Below are 27,966 nucleotides of genomic sequence, written 5' to 3' on the forward strand. Positions count from 1 at the left end.
AAGCCGATTTTCATTTGAAAATTTCAGTTTCTTGTAGTTAAATAAATACAATTTTATAAAAAAAATTTACATAAAAAAACCAAAAAATCAAAATCTGTTTTCTACATATTAACTTAGTAAAGTTGCCAAAGAACTCTTATATCTTTACAGAAATGAAATCAGACAATCCTAAGTAGTCGAAATTTTGTCTAGCTTTTTGGTCTGAAACGCCTAAAAAACAGACCGCATGCAATCCCACTAAACGATCCCCGAGTTATATAAGATGAGTAGCTTTTAATGAATTTAGAAAGTAAAAATATTATTGTAAACAACTCAAACACACACAATATGCTTTTATTTGATTTTAAAAAATTACAACATTTGGTTAGGAGTTATAAAAATATTGTGACAAAAGTGAATAGGAATAAAATATAGATTTTTAACATAAAAAAGGGACGTTTATTATAATATGTATAATGATCAATGATGGCAATGATAAGTAATGAATTTTTAACTTAGAAACTAATTTTGGCCAAGTGGGAAAAAAACAGTACATTTTTAAAATTTTAAATCGTTATCAAATATTAAATAAAAATTGCACAAAAAAAATATTATAAATAAATTTATATAATTCGTATATAAAATACACAAGGGCACCCTAAGTCCTCTTAGAATTTAATATAAATCATATAAGGTACAATACACAAATGTAGGTAGGAAATAGAAAAGTTTAACTACAATAAACATCACGTAGTTAATTACTATAGTTTTGTATACTCCTAATGTTGTCTTCTGTTTAACAGAGGCATTTCGTGAGGTTGTGTGCTGGAGTGTACAATGTCTTTCAATTCAGATCCGTTTCCTGTACAGATAATGTCTGTAAAAAAAAGAAAACAATAATAATGATGAATGAAAACTTAAAAATATTTTATTATATCGTCCATGGTAGACTTTAAATTTAACATTGTAACGGTTTTTTAGTTAAATTAAAATGATAGATACTTAATATGAACTATAAAAATAAAATATTATTTGAGTATTAGGCTTAGGCCCATTTAAAGTAATAAGAAATAACCAAACAGATGTTTTACTACTAACAATTTTTTTTTTAATTATGCGACATTTTAGTTTAAAAAAATAATTATCAAATAAAAGTTTATTTTAAGTTTTAAAATTGTTTGCTGCACTTTAAATGTTGGTTAGTTAATTATATTTTGTGTTTTTTTTTTGAAAAATAATCGAGTAAATTAAATCCTTCATAATTAAATTTTATCTGAAGGTTAGGCTGATTCAGATCAGATTGACCAGCTTTGAGTGGTTAAGTAATTTTGTATGATTTTTTAATAGAATAAATAAATTATAAAATAATCTTTAAAAAACTTCTTTATTTTCTATTTGAATGAAATTTTCAATTTGTTGAACATAATTCCATAACCCAACATCTATCTAACCCCGCCTAACCTATCCTAAGGGAACCTAAAAATAAAACTGATATGACCTCACATAGCGCAACAGCGTCAATCCACAATTAATTGCCTATCTCCTTAAAAAAACTGATGGTCTGGCTTTCTCTTAAAACATTGTGATTGTAAAATTAATAATTTATATATTATTTAATAGTTTTAATTTTTGTAATACAAATTACCATTGAGCGTGCTTTCTAATTCGTCATACGTGAAACAATGAACGATCTCGTCGACGCAGACACCCTGTAGAACGGCAAGAACGGTTTTCCTGGGATTGTAAAAACATAATGGTTGTTTTCTCCTTTTAAAGTCCATTATGAGTCCGGCTATTCCCTGTAACGTTATTAGAAAATAATTATTTTCCAGATGATATAATTATATTTACATAGTACTTAAGTATTAAATTTATTACAAATTTGCAAACGGACAAACTTAAAGTCGACATTGTTTAAAGCTTTTTAGTCTAAAACAGGCCTTCTCTGATCTTCTTATTTGTGTAATAGGTATTTTAAGGAGAGCGGAAAGTGCTATTTAACAAAGCGTAAAATGTAGGAATTATTCGTCGAAAAGTTACTTAAAAAGCACTTTAATATGCCTTCATTAATAAAAAATTATCATATGAATAAAAAGTTTTATATTTGTTTTCAAAGAATTTATTTATTTTTAATATTAATAAAATGTATTTAAAATAATATCGTAAACACACCATACAAAATGAATAAAAAAAAAATATTCGATACCTAACAAAATATTTAAATCAGTAATAGTACTTTTTGAAATTGTTTTAATAGATTTTATAGTAAAAAAGTTTTAATAAAAAAAGATAATTAAAATATTCATTACAAACGTTTTAAAATAACGGTTTTTAATAAAATATATTCAAGCAAAAATTAAGTTTCACAGACATATAAAAAAATGTTTACAGAAAAGTTTTTGACTGAGACCGATTTACTTGAGTAACTCACGCCAGATAATTGAATATTACATTTTTTTTTTTTTAAAACAATAGCAATTAATTTTCTAATAACATTAAAATGTGTATAATATAAACTATTTTTTTTTTTATAAAACAACAGTTAAAAGTATAGCTTAGTTTAGCTATTAGCTTTTACATTTTTTGAAATAAAAACTTAATGTTTAATTTGACCCATGTTTGATGAAATAATGCATTAACGATTTTGGTCAAAATTATCCAAAAAATGGTCGCCCGAAAAGCCTTTTAGCTCTATTGCAAAAGTGAAATTATAATAAGCATTTCAAATGATTTTGGTTTTATTGTGGTTTCTAAACATACTTTAGCAGCTGTAAAGTCGGCCTCGAGTATGTGTTTACAGTCGACGACAACCGGTAATTTGGACTGTCCCATTTTGATGGCGGCTCTATCGGTTTTGGCCCGCATAAAGTCCACCGCCGGAAAGTAAAGGCTATTCTCCGGAGTGACCAACAAATACTCAAAGCCGGTTCTCAACTGAAATACATGATAATACCAATATTATAATATATTGTATTGAACCAAATAATAGAGACATTTAAACATTGACGGCGTCTCACTTTTTTCATTTCAATGTGTAGAAACGGTCTGGCCGACGGTATGAGCAACAGGATTATGTTGATTGCCACTCCCACCAAAATACCCAACTCGACTCCAATAGTCAAGCACAACACAAACGTGGCAAAAGTAGGTATCAAGTCTTTACCTAAAAAAAAAAAAAAAATGAAACCAGCTTAATCAATTTTTTAAAATAATAATTATTACACAATTTTTCACGCACGAACAAAACTTAGCTATTATTCAAGTAACAAATTATTACAAAAAATAAACTGTACATTTGAATCGTCCAAATGATAAAAATCAAGATAAAATGTTTTGATGATACAAATGTATTTAATCAAAATTTATTTAAATTTCTGTTTTTTTCAATTTTATTTCAAACAACTTATTATTTCAACCAGTAAAAAAACATGTATTTAAAATGAAAAATAGTTTGATGCAGTCAGTAAAAATATATATTTATATTAAAAGTAGAAAATAAATACTTTTTTTAACTGAACATTTTTTTTATGTAACAAATAAAAAATGATTTGAATAGCTTGTTGACTCAAATACGTTTGTTTATTATTTAAATATAAAATTTAATCAAATATTTAAATTATCAATTACTTTAAACAATTTATTATTTATACCAGTGAACAAAAAATGTTGAAATGAAGAATTATTTAACAGTCAATAAAAATGTAAAAATATTATATGGGTATATTCTTTTTACTTTTCTCGCTAAATATGAATAAAAATGTTTATTTTCTATTTAACCGCTCTAAAGCTGTGGGAAACAAAAGAATGTTGGTATTTTTAGTAGGTGTTTGAATTATTTCCTAAAATGTATTTAAAATAAATAGTTTTATTCTATTTGCTTTGCTGAATTCAGATATGGTCTCATAATAAATTAGTAGTTTTAGGTTTTATTTATAACAATTTTATAAGTTTGTAACATGAAACATATAGCAAAACAAAAACATTTATGTATTTTAGTAATATTTCTTTTAAAAATGTCAAATTTAGTATACATTGTTCCTTTAGTTTTTAAAGTTGTAATTACTTAAAAATAAAAATAAATATAAGATGATAAGAACATAAACAACGCAGTTAAAATTGTGTATTTTTTTATTCTAATATGTATACAGGTCATTGTAGTATAATACATACTATAAGAGAGATGACCTAGTAATATTATATTTGCATTTATAATCTGGTCATAAATAAAAAAAAAAAAAAATACCGTATTCTAATCCAGCTATAAATTGTAGGATTTTTACATATAATATATATACTTACGACTGGATTTCCACATGGGTTTGACGATTTCGTACTCGATCATGAATATAACGGCACTGATGATGACTGCTGCCAGTGACGCTTTGGGTATAAAGTAAAAGTAAGGAGTCAACAGACTCAACGCCAATATGATAAGTAACCCTGCATTTAAAACACATTTGAGCATAAATTATTACCTTATTATAATGCGATGGCTTACAACAATGGCGAATCCCTAAAACGGTTAACTTTAAATGTGTGGTTAAGGGTTTATAATATTTAATTATTTTATAATAATAAATTGTCTCTTGAATTCGGCAAAGGCATTAAAACGGTCGGATAACAATTTGTAGGCAGTGATCCAAAGTGGTTTGGGGAGATATAATTCTCTCTAGTATCAAATTTAGCTCGAGTACTCCAAATTGTTTTTAAAAAGGATTATAATACAATTTGAGATTATTTAATTACTCTCAGGCCTCAGGGTCAGGGGTAAAGTCTTACTATATTGAGGATATAAACTACCTACATGAAAATGTATGTAATGTTACAGCGGTTACTTAGAAAGAAGTATAGCTATTTGTTTGTGCTAATTTTAAATTGTACACTTTATTGTGTACTATTTTTAAATTATACTTAGCTGCTACTGACTGCGTTAATGCTTCATAAGTTAAAAAAAATGTATATATAGCACAAAGGTAGATATTTCAAAATATTTTTAAAAAAAGTTAAGAATATTTAATTTTAAGTCTCTAACCTATTAAATACACTGTATTGAAAACCGGAGTTGTTATAGCTATATTTGGTTAATTGTTTTACCAAAACCGCGAACAGTACTTTTAACAGTCGAGTAAGTAGTAAATACCTGTGTAAAGTCCACCCATTGGCGTCCGGACACCGCTGGCGTGGTTAACGGCGCTCCTGGAAAACGACCCTGTAACCGGCATGGAAGAGACAAACGATCCCAACAAATTGCAAACTCCCAAACAGTACAATTCTTGGGTGGCGTCCACCGAATTACCGCTGGCTGTGAAAAGTGAAAAATGGCAAGCATAATTATTATTATTTCTTTGGCTTTCGAAATCATCAACAAAAAAGTACAGGCTCGTTAAGTTCGTGTTGCGTACCAAAGGCCTTGGCGATGGCCACGTTGCCCAAGACGGCGATCACGGGCACCAGTATGATAGAAGATCCTAGATTCAGGCACATGTCGATGAACCCGATTTCCTTGCCGTTGACGACCGTACTAAATGGCGGTAATTTCAAAGGCGGCAATCCAGACCGTACGTTTCCTAAAAGAATGAAAAAAAATTCTCAATCGCAGCTGATGTAGTATTTGTTTTGATGTGTATTTTTCTGTTAAAAAAATATTTCAACTAGTTTTATTGATTTTAAGATTCAAATTATTGTGTTTTAAAAATGTAAATATTTCGTCGATTTCCGAGAAACTTTGAACATTTTTGAAAAAATTAATCATACAGACTATCATAACTCTGTCGACGTAGATATTAAGTAACAAGGCAAGCAAGGCAACAATTTATGTTGATATCAACAAGTACCCATTTTATACATTTTGACATTTTTTTTTTATAAAATTATGTAAATACGTTTTAGTGTAAATAAAAATGGGAATAATGACTCATAAATATTGTATTAATAACTCTATAACATAAATATTGTTTAAGCAAATGTTGAAATAATAAAATGAACTAAGTATTTATTTAAAATAACAGGTTATTTGAAACAGTCAGATACATATTTTAATACAAATATATTTTAACAACTCATTATTTTCAAAACGACTATTTTTTGTTTGTTATCTAAAAATAATAAAATATGCCAAGGCTTGTTAGAAACCTAAATTTTACGATAGTTCGACGGTTTATATCTTCAATACTTTTTTTTTGTCATAAATCGCCCATATTTAAATAAAGTCTGTGCCTGCAGTTTTGCATAATTTTGCTTTTTTTTTTATAATCGTTCAGGGAAAGTGCATTTACCGATAAATAAATATTATAGTCACAAAACATATGTAGTGTGGCGCACTCTAAGGACCATTTGAAGTTAATTAACATATTAACACAATTATAAGCGCAAAGCGTCAATATCAACTCGGCTATTTGATGCAATGACATCTTATGTAAAGCGAATCAGTCAAATAAGACGATAAAAAATTTATATTTTTTTCATTCTTCACTGGTTTCATAAATAATTTTGTTTTTATTAGAATGAGATCACAGTTACGTTTTTTTTAACACACTTATAAAGTAATACCAAACGTTGGTATTAAGTTTTCGTACCGTTTATTATCACCGCTATAGGCTAATACGTTATGGTTATTTTGTACTTACCGATTAGCGTGACGTACGGTTCTATGTCTGGTGAATGGTAACAATAAGCGAGCATTGAACACACCAGCACGATCAAAGCGTTTCTGGCTATGGACAGTAACCACAAGCCTTTCATGATCGTCCTTTGTTTGTTCGAGGGCTTACCGTTGGGGCCGACTAGTTTTATGTCTTTCATTTTCTAAAAAAAAAAAAAACAATATATAAGACTATTGCAGCAATTCCAACGGATAATAAAACGGCGTGCATTGTATTCGCATTTACTCTGAGCAACAGCAGTATGACGATCGAAGTGACTCCCAGGATGGTGTCGTTGGCCCTGAAGTTGCCAATGTTCTGGTAGACTTTTGTTAGGCAATCCAAAAAGCCGGACGACTCGAACTTAAGCCCCAGCAAGCCCTTCAGCTGGGACACTGCTATTATCACAGAAGTAGCCGAAGTGAACCCGACGGTTACGGGAATCGAAATAAAATCAATTAAAACCCCTGAAAACAAATTCGGCAATTATGTGATTGAAAAAAAATAACAAATCATTTTGTCACAAACAACCAAATAATAGTTGAAGTAAAATATATTTTGTACATCATCATCATTATCATTTATATATTTTTATCTAGATTCTAGATAAAGATTATTTTATTTTATGCCAAAAAAAATAATGTTATTAAAAGTATACTATAATATTTTTTTAACGATTACGGCATTACATAAATGCCAATCACACATATTTTTATCGCTAAACATTATGTTGTATAACAGAACTGGTCAGAGGTCTTGAATGGCTGTTATCGTACACCTAGGTATTAATGAAAAACACACTAGTGATTAATTATCAGTTTAACCTAGACGATGCGTTAAGTAAAAGCTACGAATTGTGTATTGTCAGTTGACTTGGTTGATATTTGAACATTTTGGAAATTAAGGTAAGTTTTTCGTTTTGTTATCCCTACTTTTAATTTATAATAATGATCATTATTAAATAATAATCGCGTTACATATAAAAAATGTGTGTTATTGTAACAGAATATTTAACATATACCGCAAAATGATATTGTATTACACCAAAACTCAAGTAAAGTGTATTAAGGGTTTTTATATTTGTAAATAGATACTTAAGGAGAACAGAAGAATCAGATATTTATTAAAGTTTAATAAGTAGTAATTATATTTGACACATTCGATGTAGAAGTAAATTTTAAACACCGACACTTATTTAAAATTACCTGAGTATTATGTTTTTCTAGTTACATAACTTCTAAGTTATTTTAATTTGAGTTATGCCAAATGTTTTAACGGATTTAAGCTTACGACGATTTATACTTTATTTATTAGAAAATTAGTTGGATACATTTTTTTTTGTCGACAGGGAGCCGATAATGTTTTTACTGTGCGACAGTTGGGTCATCTCACTGCTAGCATATCCTGTTGTTTTTGCCGCGTTATTTTATTCGTATTTGAAATACCGTTACACATTTTGGCAACGGCAAGGATGTCCCGTTCCATTGGAACCACATATCATATACGGTCATACGATGGACGTGACCAAGATGAAGGCTTGGGTGGGCCAACATTATGCGAAAATATACTACGACATGGAGGGCTACAAGTTTGCCGGTTTCTATCAGTTTCAAAAGCCGAAACTTATGCTTAGGGATTTGGACATCATCCGGGAAGTCTTCACAAAGGAGTTTGCCACGTTCCCCAACCGCGGTATCGTGTTCGATGACAAACTAGAACCTTTGACGGGCAACTTGCTGACGTTGGAAGACCACAAATGGAAAGTGCTCAGGAACAAGTTGACCCCCGCGTTTACCATAGGAAAAATCAAAAACATGGTCGAACTCATCGACGGCAGAGCCCAAGAGATGGTCAGAGTCCTAGAATCGTCAGCGGAGATCGGAGATCAAGTAAATCAATTATATTGTTTTTCTTCAGGCCAATTTCGCGGACGGATAAATATATTATACTTTTTTTTTTTTGTATTTTCCAAATACAACCACCTAACCACCATGTCCAGTTATCTGGCAACGACTGTAGACTATAGTTGTTGTTTCACGAAAACTGAGGTTTGACTGTGCCACCCCTAATTTTGTTTCGTTTAGGTCGAGTTCAAAGAGCTTTTGGCCAGATTTTCCACGGACGTGATCAGCATCGTGGCTTTCGGCTTCGAGACCAATTCGCTGGCCAACCCCGATGCGGAATTCCGTGCTGTGGGCAGATCGCTGTTTACCATCAGACTGGAAACAATCATCAGGAACGCCATGAACGCTCTGGCTCCTAACCTGATCGGTTTGTTCAAAGTGCGCAGCATCAAAAAGGAGCACGCTGACTTTTTCTACAACGTGGTCAACGAGACCGTCAAGTACCGGGAAGAGAACAATGTCCAGAGAAATGATTTTTTGGACTTGCTGCTCAAGATCAAAATGGGTCATAATTTGGCCGACGACGAGAGCCGGGCCATTTTCAACGGCAACGAAAACAAAGATGGTAAAAAAAAAATCATAGACGTATCTAAACTTTGACATGAGTACTTCAAAAAAGTACATTTCCTAATCAATATTTATAAACACGAATTTATGACACATAACTGGGAAATAGTTAAGCCCAAACCGGTGTGGCCAATATTAGCTCGTTTATAATATATAGTTTTAGCCTATATATAAACCAGAAAAAGAAAAAAATGTGACTTCTCTGATAATTTCCAAACGAGAATCCGGAAAAGTCTGCGCTGTTAGGGAAGTTAAATAGATTTTATTGTTAGCTAACACAAAAATATAAACGTTTCAAACTTTTACCATTTCAGATTTCGAGTTCACCATGGACGTGTTGGTGGCCCAGTGTTTCGTGTGGTTCATCGGCGGCTACGAGACCTCGTCTATCACGCTCACGTTTACCCTTTTCGAGCTCACACAGAATCCGGAAGTGCAAGCTAGGGTACAAGAGGAAATAGACACGGTGCTCGACAGGCACGGCGGCAAGATAACCTACGAGATTCTACAGGAAATGACTTATTTGGATATGGTCGTGTCTGGTTAGTGCACCGACAGTAAATTTCATCACCGGTCAATACATTTTAATTTTCGTGTCGAGTCTGGATTCTGGCGGCCGCGCTTTATCATCTTGATTTTGTATTTAAGCTTCTTCCCAAACTACATAGGAATGAAAATCCAGCGGACTGTTAACCAAGACTCAAAATTCGTGTTTACCTTTACCGGTGTTGTTATGTAATCGCAATTGCTCATTGTAGAATGCGTTTATTGTTTTCAGAAGCCCTAAGGATGTACCCTCCGGTGCCCAACCTGACGAGAAAGACGATAAACCCGTACAAGTTCGCCGACTCGGATTTCACGATGGCCAAAGGTCTTCAGGCGGTCATACCCGTGTACGGTATCCATCGCGACCCCAAGTACTGGCCGGAGCCAGACAGTTTCATACCTGAACGGTTCACTGAGGACGAGAAACGCAACAGACACCAGTACGCGTACTTGCCGTTCGGCGCCGGTCCCAGACTTTGCATAGGTATGTCGCGTTGCAGGGGTTAAATCACCACTGGTAATCAGTGTACACATTTTTGTAAAAAACCTCTGGTAGTCTTTAGAAATAGTTAGTAAACTTAAGTGAGGGCGACCCTAGATCAAGCTTATGGAGGGCAAATTTTGTTTAGTGAATACTGAATTCCGACTACTTTTGCGACAATGGCACAAATAATATTGTTGTACAACAAATTTTCAAGTAGAAATTGCCCTAAGTTTTAATTTTTAAACTTTATAAGTATAAGGTAGTATTTTTTAAAAGTTTTTATTTTTTATTTAGATTAGTTCTAAACTCTTAAGGTATTAAAATAACTTAACACTTCGATAATTGTTAATGTTTTCTATAAATTCGAAAAATTGTTGTACTACTATTTGGTTGCAAATGATCTCTAAAATTATCTGACCAAGTTTTGGCGTTTGAATTTTAGAGATCCTTTATTTGTATAATTTTAGATTACAAAAACTTAAGCCACCCCCAATTAGTAGTATTTAGAAATTTCTTGAAATGTGGTGTGTAACATAAATTTCTAATAGAAATTTACCTTCTGGTGTGTCGAGTCTCTTCAAACACTTGTAATTATATATCTTTAGTCTTCACCTTATTCCAGACAATAGTAGTCGTTGGCCAGCCAAACGAAAAAACCCTCTCTTTCCACACATACGACTTTATTTATAATACCTACGACTTTATTTATAACATTTATTCACTTATTTTGTGGTCTTTTACTTCTACATTCTTCCTTTCTTTCAACACGCTCAAACCATTATATCTTCTATTTATAATTTTATAGCTTCTACTCATAGATTGTCTCTGCCTTTTTCTAGAAACCGACGCATTGAGTTGCATACAAAATCGTTAAATATTAATCCTTAGGCCAAATGTTTCAGGTATGCGATTCGGCTTGATGCAAATCAAAACCGCACTAGCCAGACTGTTGTCCGCGTATGACTTTACATTGTCAAAGAGCATGGAGCTACCAATCAAAATGAACCCTAAGAGCATACCGTCCAACCCAGAAGGCGGCATGTTCTTACATGCCACCAAGAGAAATCGTTAATTAACACAGACCTCTCTAATATGTAATACTAATTAAAACAAATACAATACATATATACTTACCTTGTATATATATTATTATTTAATATATTAACTCCGTTGTCATTACTTTTATATAAATATGTGGTTTTTTTTCTGTACATACCGAGCTTTAAAGATCCCATGATGAACTGCAATATGCCGGACAAGAAGCACAGCAAAACGGCATAATCCGAGCTCCTGCCGATGACTTGTTGGTAAGTCATCAAAGCCATAAGCGCCGTAGGTCCTATCGTTATGTCTTTGCAACTGCCGAATACTGTGTAAACTATACATCCGGCAAACGCTGAGTACAAACCATACTGAAACGAAAATAAAACACGTCAAATCAATAACGTTTATACTTAAAATGTGAGTCTCATTGAGAGCTGCTGTTTCTGCTCATTTGGACTTTATATTAATCCAGATTTCAATTCACTGTGTTGTGTACGTTACGTTAATGGTACCTTTCTGTACTTTATTTTGTCCACATAACCTAACTTAACCCTTTCAATTAAATAGACTCTAAAGAGAATATTAGAATTTTGGTTTCAAACCAACCAGATAACACAGAGACAAAATCTTAAATGAGTTGTATTTTAATACTGAAACACCTACATATTTTTAATTATAGACTCGAAAATACACCCAAAATTTAATGTTTTTATGGACATAGAGTTCTGAATCCTGCTTATACACAATGCAATTTTAGGATTTTACCTTAAACTATAGTCGAATGATATTTATTCACTGTATGAATTAAACTTAACAATGTAAGTGTACTATTTACATATTGGGCAGATATTCCAAAGGCTTTTGACATTCTAAATGATTATCTGTAAGCATTGTGGTTTTGCAGATGTGTAAATATTAACTAAACGCAATGCAAGTTTCGAACAAAAACATAAAGTATTAATAACAATGTAAAAAATGTATTGTGAACTATACATCTTTAAACAATGGTCGAAGAACTTTGGTTCTGACTATTATTTCCACTGAATTTGCGAACCTATGCTTAGAACTTCTTAAGCGCGTCTAGTTATTCTAAAAACATAAATTACTACTACCTTCGGATCTTCAACGGCATTTTTTAATTAGACAGAACTGTTGTGAGTAATTTTTAAAATAAAAATTCATCAAAAGGATTCTCCCTATCATACGACCCTACAGCCCATTGGTGTGTTGGTGTTGTTCCACAATACGGATTCATAGTTAATGTTACACTCATTTTGAAATGCATATCAAAATATCCAATTTCAAACACCAAAAGGCGACTTGGTAATTTATATTGTCGTGACGTCAATTATTCGATTTGGTCTGACGTTTTAATAATTCAATTTATTTGGGTAGGTGCAACGTTCAAAGATAACAGTATTTTTTTAATTTTTTTTTTTAAACAATTAACACGCTATTAGTTCAAATATGGATATTGTGTACGTTAGAGTCGATTTAATACAACGATATAATAATACATACTTAACAACATCTGCCAACGTGGGTTTTTTTTTTAACTCGTTTGCAAATAAAAACTTAACATCAAAATAAACTCTAAACGGTAATGACATGGAAATTAAATTTATTGAAATTTATATTAGTCCTACTTCAATCATAATTTCGGTCACCCGTCCGGCACAACTATAAAATTCCTGATTAATTACATAACAAATACGATTTTCTTTACATTTCTTTTGATTAAGTTGTGATTATTAGTTTTGTGTGATTGTTATTTTTAAGTAGAACTAAAAGCAAAATATATTTAAATATAATTGTTAAAGTGAGCTATTGCACATTTTTGAAGAACAGTGAACTAGACTTCACTAGAGTAAACGTGGCTTAACAAATAAATGTAATTATTTTAAAATGCACAAAGGAATGTCTTTGGTTTTTAAACAATAAACAACCATCGTCTTAGATTAAATATCGTTAAATGACATTCTTGAGAAAATATGCTTTAATAAAAGAACTATTTTGTTAATAGTAAATTTGTACTCCCACAAAGTCCTTCTTCTGTCCTAACTAAACCTAAGCCAGGGCAGCTCTCTTCCAAAAAACAGATATTCAAACTTACGTCAAAACACACAAATATTTAAAATATCATATTACATAATAAAACTAATTAATTAGTTTAAATAGGATTACTTTTACACTACTCTTTTTTTTTTTTTTTTTTACTATGATTTATTCTTTAGTAGATTTTCACTAACAAGTGAAAGGGAATTTAACTGCAACTTAATGGGGTAAGTATGCGACTATAATATATACATTTTTTAAACAAACAGATTTTAAAGTGTTATAACGATAAATACGTTTAAAAAATAATTATTATTAACAAAATTGAAATTGCACTTGCAGTTACACCACACTTTACCAATTCAATTAAAATATTGTCTTTCGGTTTTTTCCGTTTAGCAATCTCTTATTATGTGGTTGTATTTTACCTGCGGCTCAAGACCGGCCAGCGTCGCGTACGCCAGGCCTTGTGGCATGACGGTTAGTCCGACGGTGACCCCAGCGATTAAGTCGCTAACCGCTTGATCGGTATCGTACTTGGGCAGCCAAGAAACGATCGGCAAACGCTTTCTGAGTGCTTTGCCAACTGACTGATACCGTTTCGCTCGGTATTTGGCGGCACCTTGGTATTCCGACATGACTACCTCAGTCCAAATATCTGTAAATAAAAATAATTCCTCAATAGGTGTATATAACTGCTCTATAGGTTACCTACTCGTGCGTTACAACTCACGCCGTATTACATTTGGAAATTTGTTATAGTCGTTAATACAAGTCACCATACTTGCTATCGAAGTGATGAAAATCAAAAGGGCAAAAATGATTTTAACAATATCGTACAGGTGACCGAAATGACAATTATGTTCTTATAGATTGTATGAAATCAATCATAATGGAAGTTAATGAACATCAATAAGCTCAAAAAGTGACGCAAAAATAAAAAACTACTGTGCAAAGTGTCGACAAAAAATATTACTCCCATAATATTGTACCTTTTCTAGTTTTCATCACTTCAATTAAACAAGTTAACCCAGTAGAGCAGAAATACAACTCTGGCGAACCACTGGTCAGGATAAAGGCAGATATGTATAAACATGTTATAAATATACACAATATTAATAATTCCATTCGTTTGTTAATACTGTTGCATATGCTACAACAAACAGTACAAAGTACTATGAAAGTTTCTTGAATATCTGCTCGACTTTATTTACGCAGCAGTTGATGTGATGACAAGAAATATCGTTTACATTTATATGAGCTTAGTGTCTAGTGTAATAAAATTATACAGAAAGTTTTATCGAATAAAGCCGTTACTTCTGACGAAAAACATTACACGTTTTTTCTTACTACCTATAACGGCCATTAGGTGTATAAATAGAATAATTTTGTGTTCAAAGTTCAAAAACCAACAAAATTGTTTTTTGAATGTACGTTGCCATCATAAATCTTCAGGAAATTCATTGTATTTCGCACTTGTTAATATAATTACTGATCCCCAAGAAATTCAATTTTAAAACAAAACAACCGTTCTTTTTATGTGAACTTATTACCAAAAATATTTTGTACATAATACCTACCTGAAGTGTGATTTTTGCATCTGATTTTCATTAAGCTGATGTAAACAATGATAGAAAAATACAGCTGTTAAACGTGAACGAGATAAAGAAAATACCGAACAGATCGATAACAGATATTATCATTATCGATAATCTACATGTTAATCGGTTGGTTATGTTTTCTGTGATGTGTTTGTTACAAAAAACAACCAATGCATAATAATAATAATAATAATGACAACAATAATAATAAATGACTGATTTTTATTATTTAACTCATAAGTCCTTCAAACCTACTTCTTTCTGGAGCAAAAGTAATTAGAGGAAACGAATATAAGGCTGAAGTTACTCTAAGTAATTTAATAGTTATCGAACGTTAATTTTTCTAATTAAATAATTATAAAAATCACAAAAAGTTAATCCGGTAATATGTAATCTAACCTATTAATAGATCACAAAAATTATTTTAAATTATTTAATATATTTATACATATTTAGTATGTTTAATATATTCAACCTACCATTCAAAATAATTGTATTTTCTAACAAAAAAAAAAGTTAATGAAAACCACTTTGTTGACATTTATTTTTATTTTTTAATTGAGCCACAACAGACTTTTAGTTTAGGAACATTTATACCTCGATATTCTGCCAAATTTCTTTACTAGTATTCTTGTTTATATTTGTCTTTATTGGTTGTTAAACCAATAAATTATCAGTATAAAAGTTTAAATGTGATATAACAACCCTTCTTTTCCATGTATTTTTACTCTGGCTCGAATTCAAAGCATTTGAAATACTTAACGCACAGAACAAAGTTACAATGGATTTAAAATGTATATGTTAAATCATGTTTTTTTTCCAAAAATGTTTTAAACAAAATGTCCGTCTATACATAATTACCTTTTCAATAAAAAAATGTATTAATACGATTATATTAAAAAAAAATCTTTAAAATTGCATAACAAAAAAAAAATATTGTTCTATAATGATAGTAAAAATATTATTATTTTGCAAAAATGTATTCAAGCCGATTAACCAAAATCAATAACCTCATTAGAAAATGCATACTTGGAAGCGAAATCAAGTTATCACTTTAATCAAGTCGGTTATTTTGTACTTATTTGGTGTTTCGCTTGGTCAATATTAGTTCCATTGGTTAAGTTAACAAAAACACATATTGGGCAATGGGTTCGTTGACGATACGACACACTGCGTCATTGACTTTACTGGTATGTTGAAATAAAAAAATATATATTTTTATTTAAGCAAAATATTATGCGTCAAATTGTATCGAAAATGAGACGGTATAGAACCGATTAAGAAAAATAGCACATTGGAGGTTATCTTGTGAATTTAGGGATTGTACATTTTTCTCATAGGTAGTCCTAAATAAACGGTGTGGCGTCATTCTACATGGAACATATCTAATAAGATTAGTAATTTTATAATATTGTTAAATACCTACAATAACAAACATATTTAAAAAAAGAAAAACTACAAAATTGCAATAATTTCAAGAGAGAAAACGAACGTGTCGTCCTTTATGAATCATCCCGTACTGTCTTTAACAAGATATCCTTTGTACGCTTTATAGATTTACATTTTGATCTTGGCCAAGCGCTGCTGGTCGTCGACGCCTGGAGATGAATAAAACGCGCATAACAAATTCCTACATGTTTTGAAATATAATTGTTGTTCCACGGTGGTGACCCTAATATGCAGTAGAAATAATGTGTTAAGTCGTCCTCATTGTTGTACTGTCGCCGAATTTCAAAATCCGTAACCCCACGGTTCACCGGGGGGGAAACAAAATCGCGTGGGCAAAAACAATGTGCGATGACTATCTTACGGTTGCGTGCTAACCCGAGTGTCCCTGTGTGTTTGCACGTACCATTCGATCGACTAGGATCTTCCGATAGAAATATAAATAATAATAATATTATTATGTATGCTCATTCACTATTGTGTGCAAAACACAAGAACGACATCCAATCGACCTTGTCTGCGCCGTCGATGAATAGTCAAAATCGAGAAAAAGAACTGGCCGCCGTAGGCCTACACAATGAGAATCGTATTGCGACATTTTCCCAAGATGGTAAACTTCGATAGCATATATTTAACTTCTTTTAAAAAGCCATGTTTGTATGTTAACTCCGAAAAAATGATAAAATTCCCTTTCACACATAGTCTTTCCTCCGTTCTTGACGTTCAATGTCCATTTCGGAACTTACAACAATATTTTACGTGACAACTTGGATATCTTCTAGAGCGTCGATGAATTGAAAAAAATTATAGATAATGACAATTTTTTGTTAAAATTTTCGAGGACGATACCTAAATTTTAAAAGTAAGAATGTCTGTAAGTACCCCTACATCCGTAATGTTATCACAAAATTGTGTATTTTTATTAATAGATGATATTTCAGATCAAAAATAAAACAGCCCATAATTAACATGGTTAAAAAACATCAAGGTCTCGCCGGCCAATTCGTAAAAAGAAACAAGACAATTAGGTCGTCCTAAACATACAGGTTCTATAGGTGTGAAAATAGGTCAATTGTTTGTATCCCTGAGAGAAAAAAACAAATCCACAACCGCAACGTGTAATCGTTGGACGGGTATCGCACAAGGTAAAGAAAACCTTTCATGTGGTAAGCGTACCTATGCCAAGCAAACGGTTAAAGATTCAACGTCTCATGGACGGATATTTTACGGATTTCAGTTAAAACGACAATAAACAATGAAAAATATCATACCGGAAATATAATATATGAGCGTTAGTGACATAAATAGTAACTGTTGAAATACCATGTTTCCCATTTCAATTATAAGAAAGAACTACGATGCAGGAAGTCTGTGGCGGAAACAAAATAAACCATACTACTGTTCATGTACGGTTGCAGGTTAATTGTCCGTTAAAACGTACACGAAGCCCTACGACTTGGTAGTAATTGTAAAAGGACTTATTGTAATAATTTTTTTGTTTTGTTATAATTAAAATTTAATGAAGCGAATCGGCCTTGGCGACTGACCAAGGATGAGTTTCTGAAATGCTGCATTGGTTTTAAGACTGGAAAATCGTATAATTATTACATTTTTTTATTTCTGTCGTCATTTGAATTCATATAGTAACCACAACAGACAGCTACGTGATTTATACTCAAAACCAATGGTGGTGCCACATCCGTTTTTTATACCTACTATCACCACTTTATATTATGTCAACCGTTGTAAGAGGACCGAAAATAGTTTGAAACCAAGTTACAATGAAACCATGACATGTTAAAGCCTAATTTTGATTTCTATAAGAGAAAAAAATACAAAACAACCAATAGACAATTAGGCAATTTTCAATAGACAAATAAGGTTGTTTCTCTTCTCTGCTAGTTACACAATCACTATATGATACATTTCTATTTAAATTCCATGTGCATTATATCATAAACTGACTAAATTTCACATAAAAAATAAACGAAAATTCAGGAAAATCCGATAGCTAAGTCAATAACAATTAATATAATTTTCATATAAGTTTTATAATTATTTTTAAAAAATCCTCTTTAACGATAAGCTCAAGTCGAATAACCATCAAATCTATAATTTCAAAAATTAATTTTAAGAAACGTCTCAGCTGAATAGATATTTCTAAGGTTCAATGATAAATATTTATTTGTAGTCAACGTTGGTCATTTGAACCATTTGGCCAAAGTGACGTTCCAACTAGCACAGTTGTGTTATTTTTTATGCGCTTTCGGTGTCGCTTTAGGAAAAAAAACAATAGATATAGGTACATCAACTGTCTTCAGAAAATATTTCTCAACTGATCATTATTGCATAAGGTCTTTAAGGTTTGCATTGAAACTAAATATTTATCGCACCGCATGTGTCTCATTATAATAATCTAATCATTTTAATGTTTCTCCCGAGATGTGGGTTAGATGATAACGAACCCTATTGTTTTACAAGAATATATTCGACATATTAGAAACTTGAAGCATAAAAGCGGTCAGGATTAGCTAGGCAAATGAAATTTAGTTGGGCATTATTTAAACGACTCTGATCGAACTCTCTCGAATAATCTTTCAATCGTGTTATCGAATTATCTAACGTATAGTCAGCTTCTGATTTAAGGATTTTTACAGCATCATTAAGAAGTAATTAAAATAAATATCAACTTAATTGCAAAAATGAAACTAAACGCTCCAAGTCATAAACACAAGACGCAATTACACGATATAATAATATGATGCACCATCAATATACGTTTGGTAATATAAATTATTAGTATTACTCGTTGTTAACTTGCACTTAATATTTTAATAGATCCATGAATCAGAGCAATTGTTTTGAGTATTTTTCTTTATTTGTAAAAACGATCTATATTGAGCGGTGTTTTAAACTTGACCGAATGACTCATTATTTTGTGTTAACTATTGTTATTTTACTACATAGATTAATTTCAGAGGGCGGGAGAAAATATTTTTAAGTCACTACTGAAATTTAATTTATAACTTTATCATAAATCATAGCTAAATTAGTCATAACTAAAACGAACCATGAATAGTAGTCAAATTCGTAATGACTTAACAACATTAACTATGGATAACTATAATAATTTTTTATTTGAAAATTCATTTTAATAACAAATTTATTCGCGTAATACTTAAAAGCTTTGCTTATTGTAAAAAAGACAAACAATTAAATTCTTATTGGAAATTGTATAACCTTTACAGAGGCGAAGCAAATATTGTTTTGTTTTACATTAAAAATAATTTTAATATTGTATAACAAGCAAAACAGGCGAACTTACCCACTAAGTGCATTTTGCTTGATCAAATTAAACCCTGTCTTTTAGTTAGCGATTGATTAAAAATGTTTTAAAACACATATTTGCCTACCATACAGCCTATAAAAAATTACTTTTTAGAAAACTTCAACTCATATCATACCATCTGTATTGCTTGCGTTGCCAAATTAAAAAAGTGTTATAAAAACTGAAACAAATTTGCAGGGATGTCATTTCCAGATTTATACAAATGAAATTTTTATTACAACGTCAATCTTTTGTCTAATGACAACAATGGCGCTAGAACGACGATAAAATGCTTCGGGCTTTTTAACTAGCAGTTTTAGGCACATTAGCATTGGCAATAATAAGTAAGTTGAGACCAGACGTTTTTTTTTAAGTGTGTAGTACGAGTTTACGTTTACGAGTCATAAAATACCTAACTTGTTTAAGTACAATACACATATATTTTACGGAACAAATAGCGATAACTAAGTATTTTGGTATTTTAATATATTTTGGTTAAATTAAAAATATTACAAATTAAATTTAGGTCTTAGGATATCGCCATTGTTTGTTCCGCGACAACAGTTATACATTTATAGTGCATACTAAAATTAATGCGTGAAAGCTTTCTTGACGTTCACATAGGAGAAAGCTCGTGTACATATAAGACTTAACAAACTTGTTCCCGCAGAAAAGTGATCCAAACGAAATCATTGATTTTACATAATAAATCGACGAGGATACTATTGCGACAAACAATGCCGTTTATTATGAAAATAATAAATAAAGACTACATAATTTAACGATTAAATTTCATCACGCTACTAATAAACTTGGATTATTTGTGTTAGAAATCGTGAAGTGTACCAAAAACCAGACCCTTATATTTAAATTTGGAAAGTAAAACGCAAGACGACGACCCGGGCTGTCAAAGAGATTAAGAAGTGAATAAACAGATGTATAAAATACAATTCAACTTCCAGTCGAATGACAGTTATTAGTCATAACTTAAATTTTAAAATGAAATGCATCCATAACAACGAAATCAAAAATAAGAGGTCTGATTGAGTAATGCTTAAGCACCGGCGTTAAAAGTAAAAATAGCTTTACTTCAATAAAAAAAAAATGTGCTATTAATTATTTCATTAAAGTACGGTAATCTTGTTAGATTCTTGTTTGATCTTGTTAGAAAATTCCTATTTGTGTGAAATACTTTTCAAAATGTCGACTACTTAAGGTGATTCTATTTCAGTACTGTAAAAATAGATGATTTTATCAGAGTGAGAATATTACATTTATTTTTATAATTGAAAATTGGTTACAAACAAAACTTACTTAAGAGGCCAACGAAATTCGAACGTTTTTGGTTAAAAAAAACATCACGAAAACGCTAAGACTAATTTTATAAAAATCATACACGGAAAGAGTTTTATTTAAAGGATTTTAAATTGTATATAATTTTTATTTTTATTATATTTTAATGAAATAAATTCGAAATTGTACTTCCTAAATAACCTCTAAATTATTATAAGTCAGAACACATCAAACCACCAAATATGTATCTAGTTCAATGATGTTCAAATTACTTTTAGAAAACAACAAAATATTTTAAATGGCCAATCATTTTTTTCAGAAATGTTTTTATAAATTGTCAAATTTTTCGAACCTCCAAGGAAAAAGTGGTCTATCTGGAATTTTGATATCTATACTTTTAACAGCTTTAATATGTAATTTTCTTATTACTTCTCACAACTATAAATTGATTGATGTAATCCCATTAATTCTACAATAACCCTATGAACTTTTATATTGTTAAAATTGTTTTTATTATACTACAGGACAAAACCTTAAGTGTATTTTTTATTTTGCATACAAAAACCAAAATAAATTGACTCAATAAGGATTTTTAAAATTGTTTTATAAGTTAAAAACGGTGCGATTTTATATCCCTTTTTTACTGAATGCATAGCAGTTCTCAGAATCAACCCAATAACGATTACTTTGTAATTTTTAATGATTAGACCAACGGTTAAAAATATCATAATGCGTTTTGATAAAATTAAAAAATAAATAATCGCATAAGACTAATATTAAGCGCCTTCTTATATATGCGACGCAAATAGCAGCTAAAATCCATATTGTTTACTATAAAAAAATGTACAGAAAACTACATGTAATTTAATGACCGCGAAAACAGTTAAATTTGATGATTAGGCAGGCAACTGCTATTTATACAACTTTATTACCACAAACTATTTAACGAAGTAAAACGAGACAAAATAATTGCATACGTTTTCTCATACAAGTTGAAACATTTATTTTTATTTTTGACTTAATGAATTAATTCCGTCTCCGTTTATTGTTTAGTAATTAAAAAAATAAAGTAGAAGTACACGTACTGTGTTAGGTACTTTTTTTATTCTATCTACTGCTATGAGATTTGTTGCAAGAAATCCTTATCAAACATAATATAATTTTTCGGTTTATTAAACCAAAATCTAGATAACTAAATTTCGTGAAAAATGAAGTTTGGTCAAAACGATGTTTGAACACTTAGCCTTTCCATTAATGAAAATTGCAAATAAAACCTACTCGATATCATGATAAAACTGACTAAAGATTGACATTGTCTATCCAACAGTTAATCCAAACAGTAGGTATCACCGTCCAACTATTTAGTGTTAAGCCTAATTTCAAAATATTCTATAAGACGTTAATGTAAAATTTATATTGAACAGTCATACCAAAAAAGGATCAGTTTGTAAAAATTTACAAATTTTACTATTTTATAGACAAATTAAGTAACTATAAATAATTCGTCAGATATAAAATATACGCAATTTTTGTCATAAATTATATTTTATTAAAAACTTTCATTTTCATTAAGAAACTTTCATTGTACCATGAAGTTTATAAATTTAATAGTTTGAACATTTTTAAATAAGCTAAAAAGTTGTTTTTGCTATAAAAGTATTCTATATTTCCATTTACGATTTACGCTTACAATCGTATAATTAATAATTAATTTAGTATTATTTTTTTTTTGCAGTTGTGGTAAATAGCGTTTAAAAAAAACACATTTATTTGTTTACAGAAGGAAAATTTAGATAAACCTTGCTTTCTATGTGAAATATTGCAAATAGTTACGGTGGATGTTAATAAAAATGATAAAGATGATTTATAGTGTTATTACGGTCATAAGTCAGAAACGAGGCAAGCATTAACCACAACCTATCATAGATATACTACCATTGATGATACAAGCATTTAATTAATGATTTTTAGAAGACGCTCACCACCATTTATTAAAAAATTATTTGCAAACAATTTTCAACAAAAAAAAAACCGTTATATAAACACAGCGAAGATTAATCCTTAGTGGTATTTAATATTTACATGTAACTCTTTAAACTTAATTTATTATCTATTTTCATACATAAACATGTCTCAGAAGATGCATTTTTCATTGTCTATAATATTTCAATAGTAATTTTTAACAGCCAATATTACCAATATGCTCTCTTATAAAACTTGCGTCGAATATTGTAGTTAAACATTATCAAACGAGTTTGTGGATTTGATTAATTAGCCTAAGTACATGTTCGAAAAATTATCTATTCAATTTTACAGTAAATAATAACTTAAGATAATAATAATTGTGTTAGGACTTAACAAGGTAGTAAGACTGAGCCGAACTCAAACGGCAAACGGGCACAAAAAACCGGTCACCCATTTATCTTTACGCGCTATTGAATTTTTGTACCTTCATAAAATATTAAACTGTGGTTCCAACACGTTTCGGTTAATGGAAGGTAAATTACTATCTGCGCACATGGAGGCTACTTACTATCTGTAGTACTACAAATGCACATCTATAAAAATAACCAGACATTCAAATTTAAACATGCCAGACCTATCCGACGTACACGATTCGGAACACAGTCTAAGCTATAAGAGATCTATATAAATAAAACTAATTGAAAACAAACTGAATTAAAAAATTATAATATTAACAAAAACATGTGCACAGCAAAAAATGTTTTCGGCCTTCGACGGGAGGATTAAAAAAAATGGCAATGGCTTATAAAGAAAATTAACTGGTTCTACACCGTCACGCATGAGGTACTTTCTATCTATGAGAAAAATAGACAATTATTTTAAATTAAAAAAAAAACCTCCAATGTGCTATTCTTCATAAGAATTTATCGGTAACAAAATGATACGAAGTGAACATTTCCATGTTCAAATATATTAGCACAATTTGCGGTATCATCCTAGACCTCATAATAATTTAACCTAAGTACCTACGGAAATGGTTTTTAAATATATAAAGTTGTATTAAAACAAAAATCAAAAAAATTTGTTTTAAAATCAAAAACATTTGTTGACATAAATTTAGAGTATCGAAAATAATGAATAATTCCTATCGACTTTTTGTTGAATATTAAAAAATGCTTTAAAATAATATGCAATATAAATATAAACACGAAAACATTCTTGATTTAAGACTAAACTTGGCTCATGTTAATTAATTTAATTAATTATTTATTTAGATTGTAAATATTAAAAGTTAAGCGCCGAACTCTCTCTAGCCCCCAAAACAAGCTTGCTTCCAAGAGAGGATCATTAAGATTTAAATTATTTGTAAAAAAAAAATGTGAGTTAAAATAATTATTGACTTAATAAATATATTAATAGGGTACAAAGTAAAAATAGTTAGTAAAAATACCATTAAGAAACGACGTTTAATAGACCTACAAAATTTTGATAAAAAAAACACTAAGGGCTTGGTTTTAAAGGCAAGTGTAGTTTGATGGTCTGATCTAAAGCCAGAGGAACGAACATCATTCCTGTAGAAAAAAAAATTGTTTTTTTATGCGTACCTCGTAACGAAAACAAAAAAACAAAAGCCAACGGCCAAACTGCTTCAAGCGAGCGCCAGTGCAGGAGCTTTACAAAAGCATGGCGCTCGTAGTACTGGACGTCCGCGTCTGTGTTGAGGTGGTTGCGACGGCGAACAGTGGCGACGTGTGGTCATGCGCAAAAACTCAAAAGCGGCGGCGTGCCGGCATGATCGGCTTGTCGCGTTGGTTGTGGGGGTACAAAACAGATTATTTCTCTTCGGCGTTAATTGACGATACACAATAATAATATTATCATAGATAAATGATTAACTAATAATTTTACTCGTATAATGCGCAGATACCGCGAAATTCCAACGCTATCGAGACGAAATTGGTGGACACATACCGGACGGGCGTGCGATCGTCAGACTACTGATCCGGTGGCTAAGCCCATGCTGTGGTGGCGGCGGCGGCGGCTGTACACCAACGACCGCTATCCGAGTATACACAAACACACACACACAAACGGCGGTTATAGTCGACTCGTACCCTTCGTTTGTGTGTGTGTGTGTGTGATTTTACCAGCGGGTGTCTATAGTGTCTACTGCGCAACGCCTGTGCATAACGCGATGTACACATTATTATTGTGCATTGTGGTGTGTGCCGCCGGCGTTGGCCGTGCCTGTGCTGCCGCCGTCCGGTGGTGGCCCGTGCAGACTTCGCAGCCGCGCGTCCAATTATTGTGCCCACTCCGCGGTATTCGGCCCCGGAATTCGAACAACGCCATTGGGTTAAAAAACAAAAAACCGAAACCGAAAAAGAAGTAAAAAAAACAACACAATGCCGAGATGGCGATTTCTTTTTTTTGCGTATTTTTTACAAGTTAAAAATAGAAAACAACTAAACACAAGTAAACGGTGGTTGGGGAATTAATGTGTTACACAAAGTTCGATTTATCAAGAACACCGGCATAGCATTGACGCACAATCAGTTTTAGATAGCTCCTGGAAGGAACTTTGTAATCGAATCAAATCTTATAAACTGAAAATGCAATCGCTGAGAACTATCACGTATATCGTTATTCTAAATACGATATTTATCGGAAATAATTACAAGTTGCGCAAATAACAGGCACACAGACGACAATATAGAGAGGATAAGTTCTGAACAGGTTGAGATGGTGTGGGTAACATTTAAAATATGTGAGGCGAAAAGAGAAAAGGGACCTTATGTCTGCCCTTAAGCAGATAACATTTTTTTTTCTTCAATATGTTTCCAACCCTTATCGTTGTTTTGGCTTCTTCCGCAATTTATATTCTCGTGACAAGAGGTTCCTTTTCCCTTACCGTCTCACATAATATATTAGTGTAGAGGAATTTAGTGATAGATTTAAGAGTGTAATAAAAACAAGATGGTGTGTGGTAAAGATAAAAAAATTATAGAGAAAGTAGATGAAGGGAGTTTGGCTGGCCTACCCTATATCTATAAGGAATAATAGGAGGAGGAAGAAAAAAACAAATTTTGCAATTTTTTCATTATTAAAACCCAATTTTTTTACATAAAAATAGCAAAAAATCTGTTTCCTACATAATCTAGTAAAGTTGTCAAAGAACTCTTATATCTTTACAGAATTGAAGTCGAACCATCTTAAGTAGTCGGCATTTTGTCTGGATTTTTTATCTAAAACGTCAAGAAAACAGACCGCAAGCAATCCCCTTAATCCTCGGACAACCGCCACCCACTCCAATTCAGCAGATTATTTTTAATTAAAAAAGTTAATTAAATAAATACGTAACCATTTAATTTCAATAGCCGATAAAGCTGTGGAAAATATTAAAAAAGATAAATATTTAGTAATTTTATAGTATTGTAAAATACATGAGCCAAAATTTGTTCAACAAAAAAACTACATAATTTCAGTGATTTTAAGAAAAAATCAGTGTGTTATCCTTAATGAATCATTCTGTATGTTTATACAAATCAATAATATGTATTACTCACTACGTAGACAAATTGTTACAGCATTTTATTATGTGTTTCCATTTAATTATTTAAAAACCATACAAATCTTCCGAGTAATTTTAAAATTCTAGAGTTCATTCCGTTGTAGTTATCAGCCACAACACAAAACCTTACCATTTTCTTAGTATCTCCTATCTAGTTCGATCCCGAGTGAAATTAATTATTGTTGTGTTCTGTGGAAAAAGACCCGCAGACACACTCATGTCATTACAATAAAAATCACATGCACACATACTCTCTTATTTCTGTTTTCTGCACCTAAGATCAATGAAGAGAGGGCGTTATTCATAATATACCCAAAAAATGGTTGAAAATTGGAATGATTGCAGTTTAACCTAAGCGATTATATTATTATTAATTAATTTTTTTTTTAATTAATTGAAATAAGTTCAACCGTTCTCTCTGATCACCACCTGTAGTACCTATTGAAGGGATAGTTAGAAGATAATTTGTTATACATAGACCTTTGCAATGTTACAATTAGTTTCGACAATTAAGAACATATTATTGAATTACAAACTCTGACTGAAGACAGAATAAAATTATAATTAATATTACTTGGAATGTTTTAGAAGAGGACATTAATTGAAAGGAAATATTTAGAAAATGTAGGAAATTGAAGGGACATAAAGTAATTAATTAATTAAATTAAATAAGGTTAAAAAATAATATTAATACTCAACCAAGTTCGTTTATAGTAAAAATCAGTTTTATGCCATCGTTCATACCTTCAATAATTTATGGTTTACTTTAGAATATATTTTTTTAATGGGATAATAATTTAGATACCTATCGTTAAGTCAAAATACAACATAAATAGTTATGTTTATCTTAGAGTTATTTTTAACTAAAAAAATAAGCAATTTAGTTAAAAAGTCGAATCAATAAAACTCATCAACGTGTTAACATGTTTAGCCTTGGGTTTAATGGACAGACGACAGTTATAAGCAATAGTATTCACTACCTATAGAAATTAAATTACCATGTATAAATCAGCATAAGTAAAAATACTTTTTAAAATATGTATGTGAATATAAATTTTCGCACTTTCAAGTACTTGAAAAAGTACTTAAATAATTGTTTATTTTATGTACTTAATACGATTTCAGGAGTACCTATTTTAAGTATTTTTAGAATGTATTTGACGTATAAAATAAATGTATAAATAAACTAAAACATTATAAATATTTGATAAATTAAGTAACAGTAACTGTGTTTGTAACACAGTTAGAAGTAAAAAATATGATTTGTGCAAAATGTTTGTCAAACCATTCGAGAGCTATCGGTTTTTAAATTTTAGATAAATTATTTTCAGACTCGCATGATTTACTTAACATTTAATTATCAAATACCATAAAAGTGATTTACATTCTCTACAAATAAAACCATGTTATAGTAATGAATAATTATCCTATCAGTTATACGTACAATGTCATGCTAGATACGTTGTGACTACTGACTATCCTTTTTTATAAAATATTTACAAATTTAATGAAATTCAAATGTAAGGAATTTTATTTAATATA

The 27,966-nt window shown here is 30.8% G+C and overlaps 2 protein-coding genes across 2 annotated transcripts; one reads left to right on the forward strand and one right to left on the reverse strand.

Moving 5' to 3' along the window:
• Positions 1-409: 409 nt before the first annotated feature.
• On the reverse strand, positions 410-24,937 carry LOC126833923 (sodium-independent sulfate anion transporter-like). The gene is made up of 12 exons (XM_050565516.1): positions 24,458-24,937; positions 13,649-13,878; positions 11,338-11,533; positions 6,867-7,087; positions 6,606-6,783; positions 5,382-5,546; positions 5,120-5,281; positions 4,279-4,419; positions 2,997-3,142; positions 2,740-2,913; positions 1,625-1,778; positions 410-856 (listed from the first exon to the last, which is right to left on the reverse strand). The coding sequence occupies exons 2-12, from the start codon at positions 13,856-13,858 to the stop codon at positions 759-761; spliced, it is 1,845 nt and encodes a 614-aa protein (XP_050421473.1). The 5' UTR covers positions 13,859-13,878; positions 24,458-24,937; the 3' UTR covers positions 410-758.
• LOC126833924 (probable cytochrome P450 6a14) lies at positions 7,385-11,312 on the forward strand. The gene is made up of 6 exons (XM_050565517.1): positions 7,385-7,525; positions 7,969-8,509; positions 8,705-9,089; positions 9,406-9,633; positions 9,870-10,121; positions 11,024-11,312. The coding sequence occupies exons 2-6, from the start codon at positions 7,979-7,981 to the stop codon at positions 11,191-11,193; spliced, it is 1,566 nt and encodes a 521-aa protein (XP_050421474.1). The 5' UTR covers positions 7,385-7,525; positions 7,969-7,978; the 3' UTR covers positions 11,194-11,312.
• Positions 24,938-27,966: the final 3,029 nt, after the last annotated feature.

This window comes from Adelges cooleyi, unplaced genomic scaffold (genome assembly GCF_023614345.1).
Source record: "Adelges cooleyi isolate 19-005CV unplaced genomic scaffold, UGA_ACOO_1.1 ACOO_flye_CR_arks_rails_tigmint_CR_PRNA_2, whole genome shotgun sequence".
Classification (NCBI taxonomy): Eukaryota; Metazoa; Arthropoda; class Insecta; order Hemiptera; family Adelgidae; genus Adelges; species Adelges cooleyi.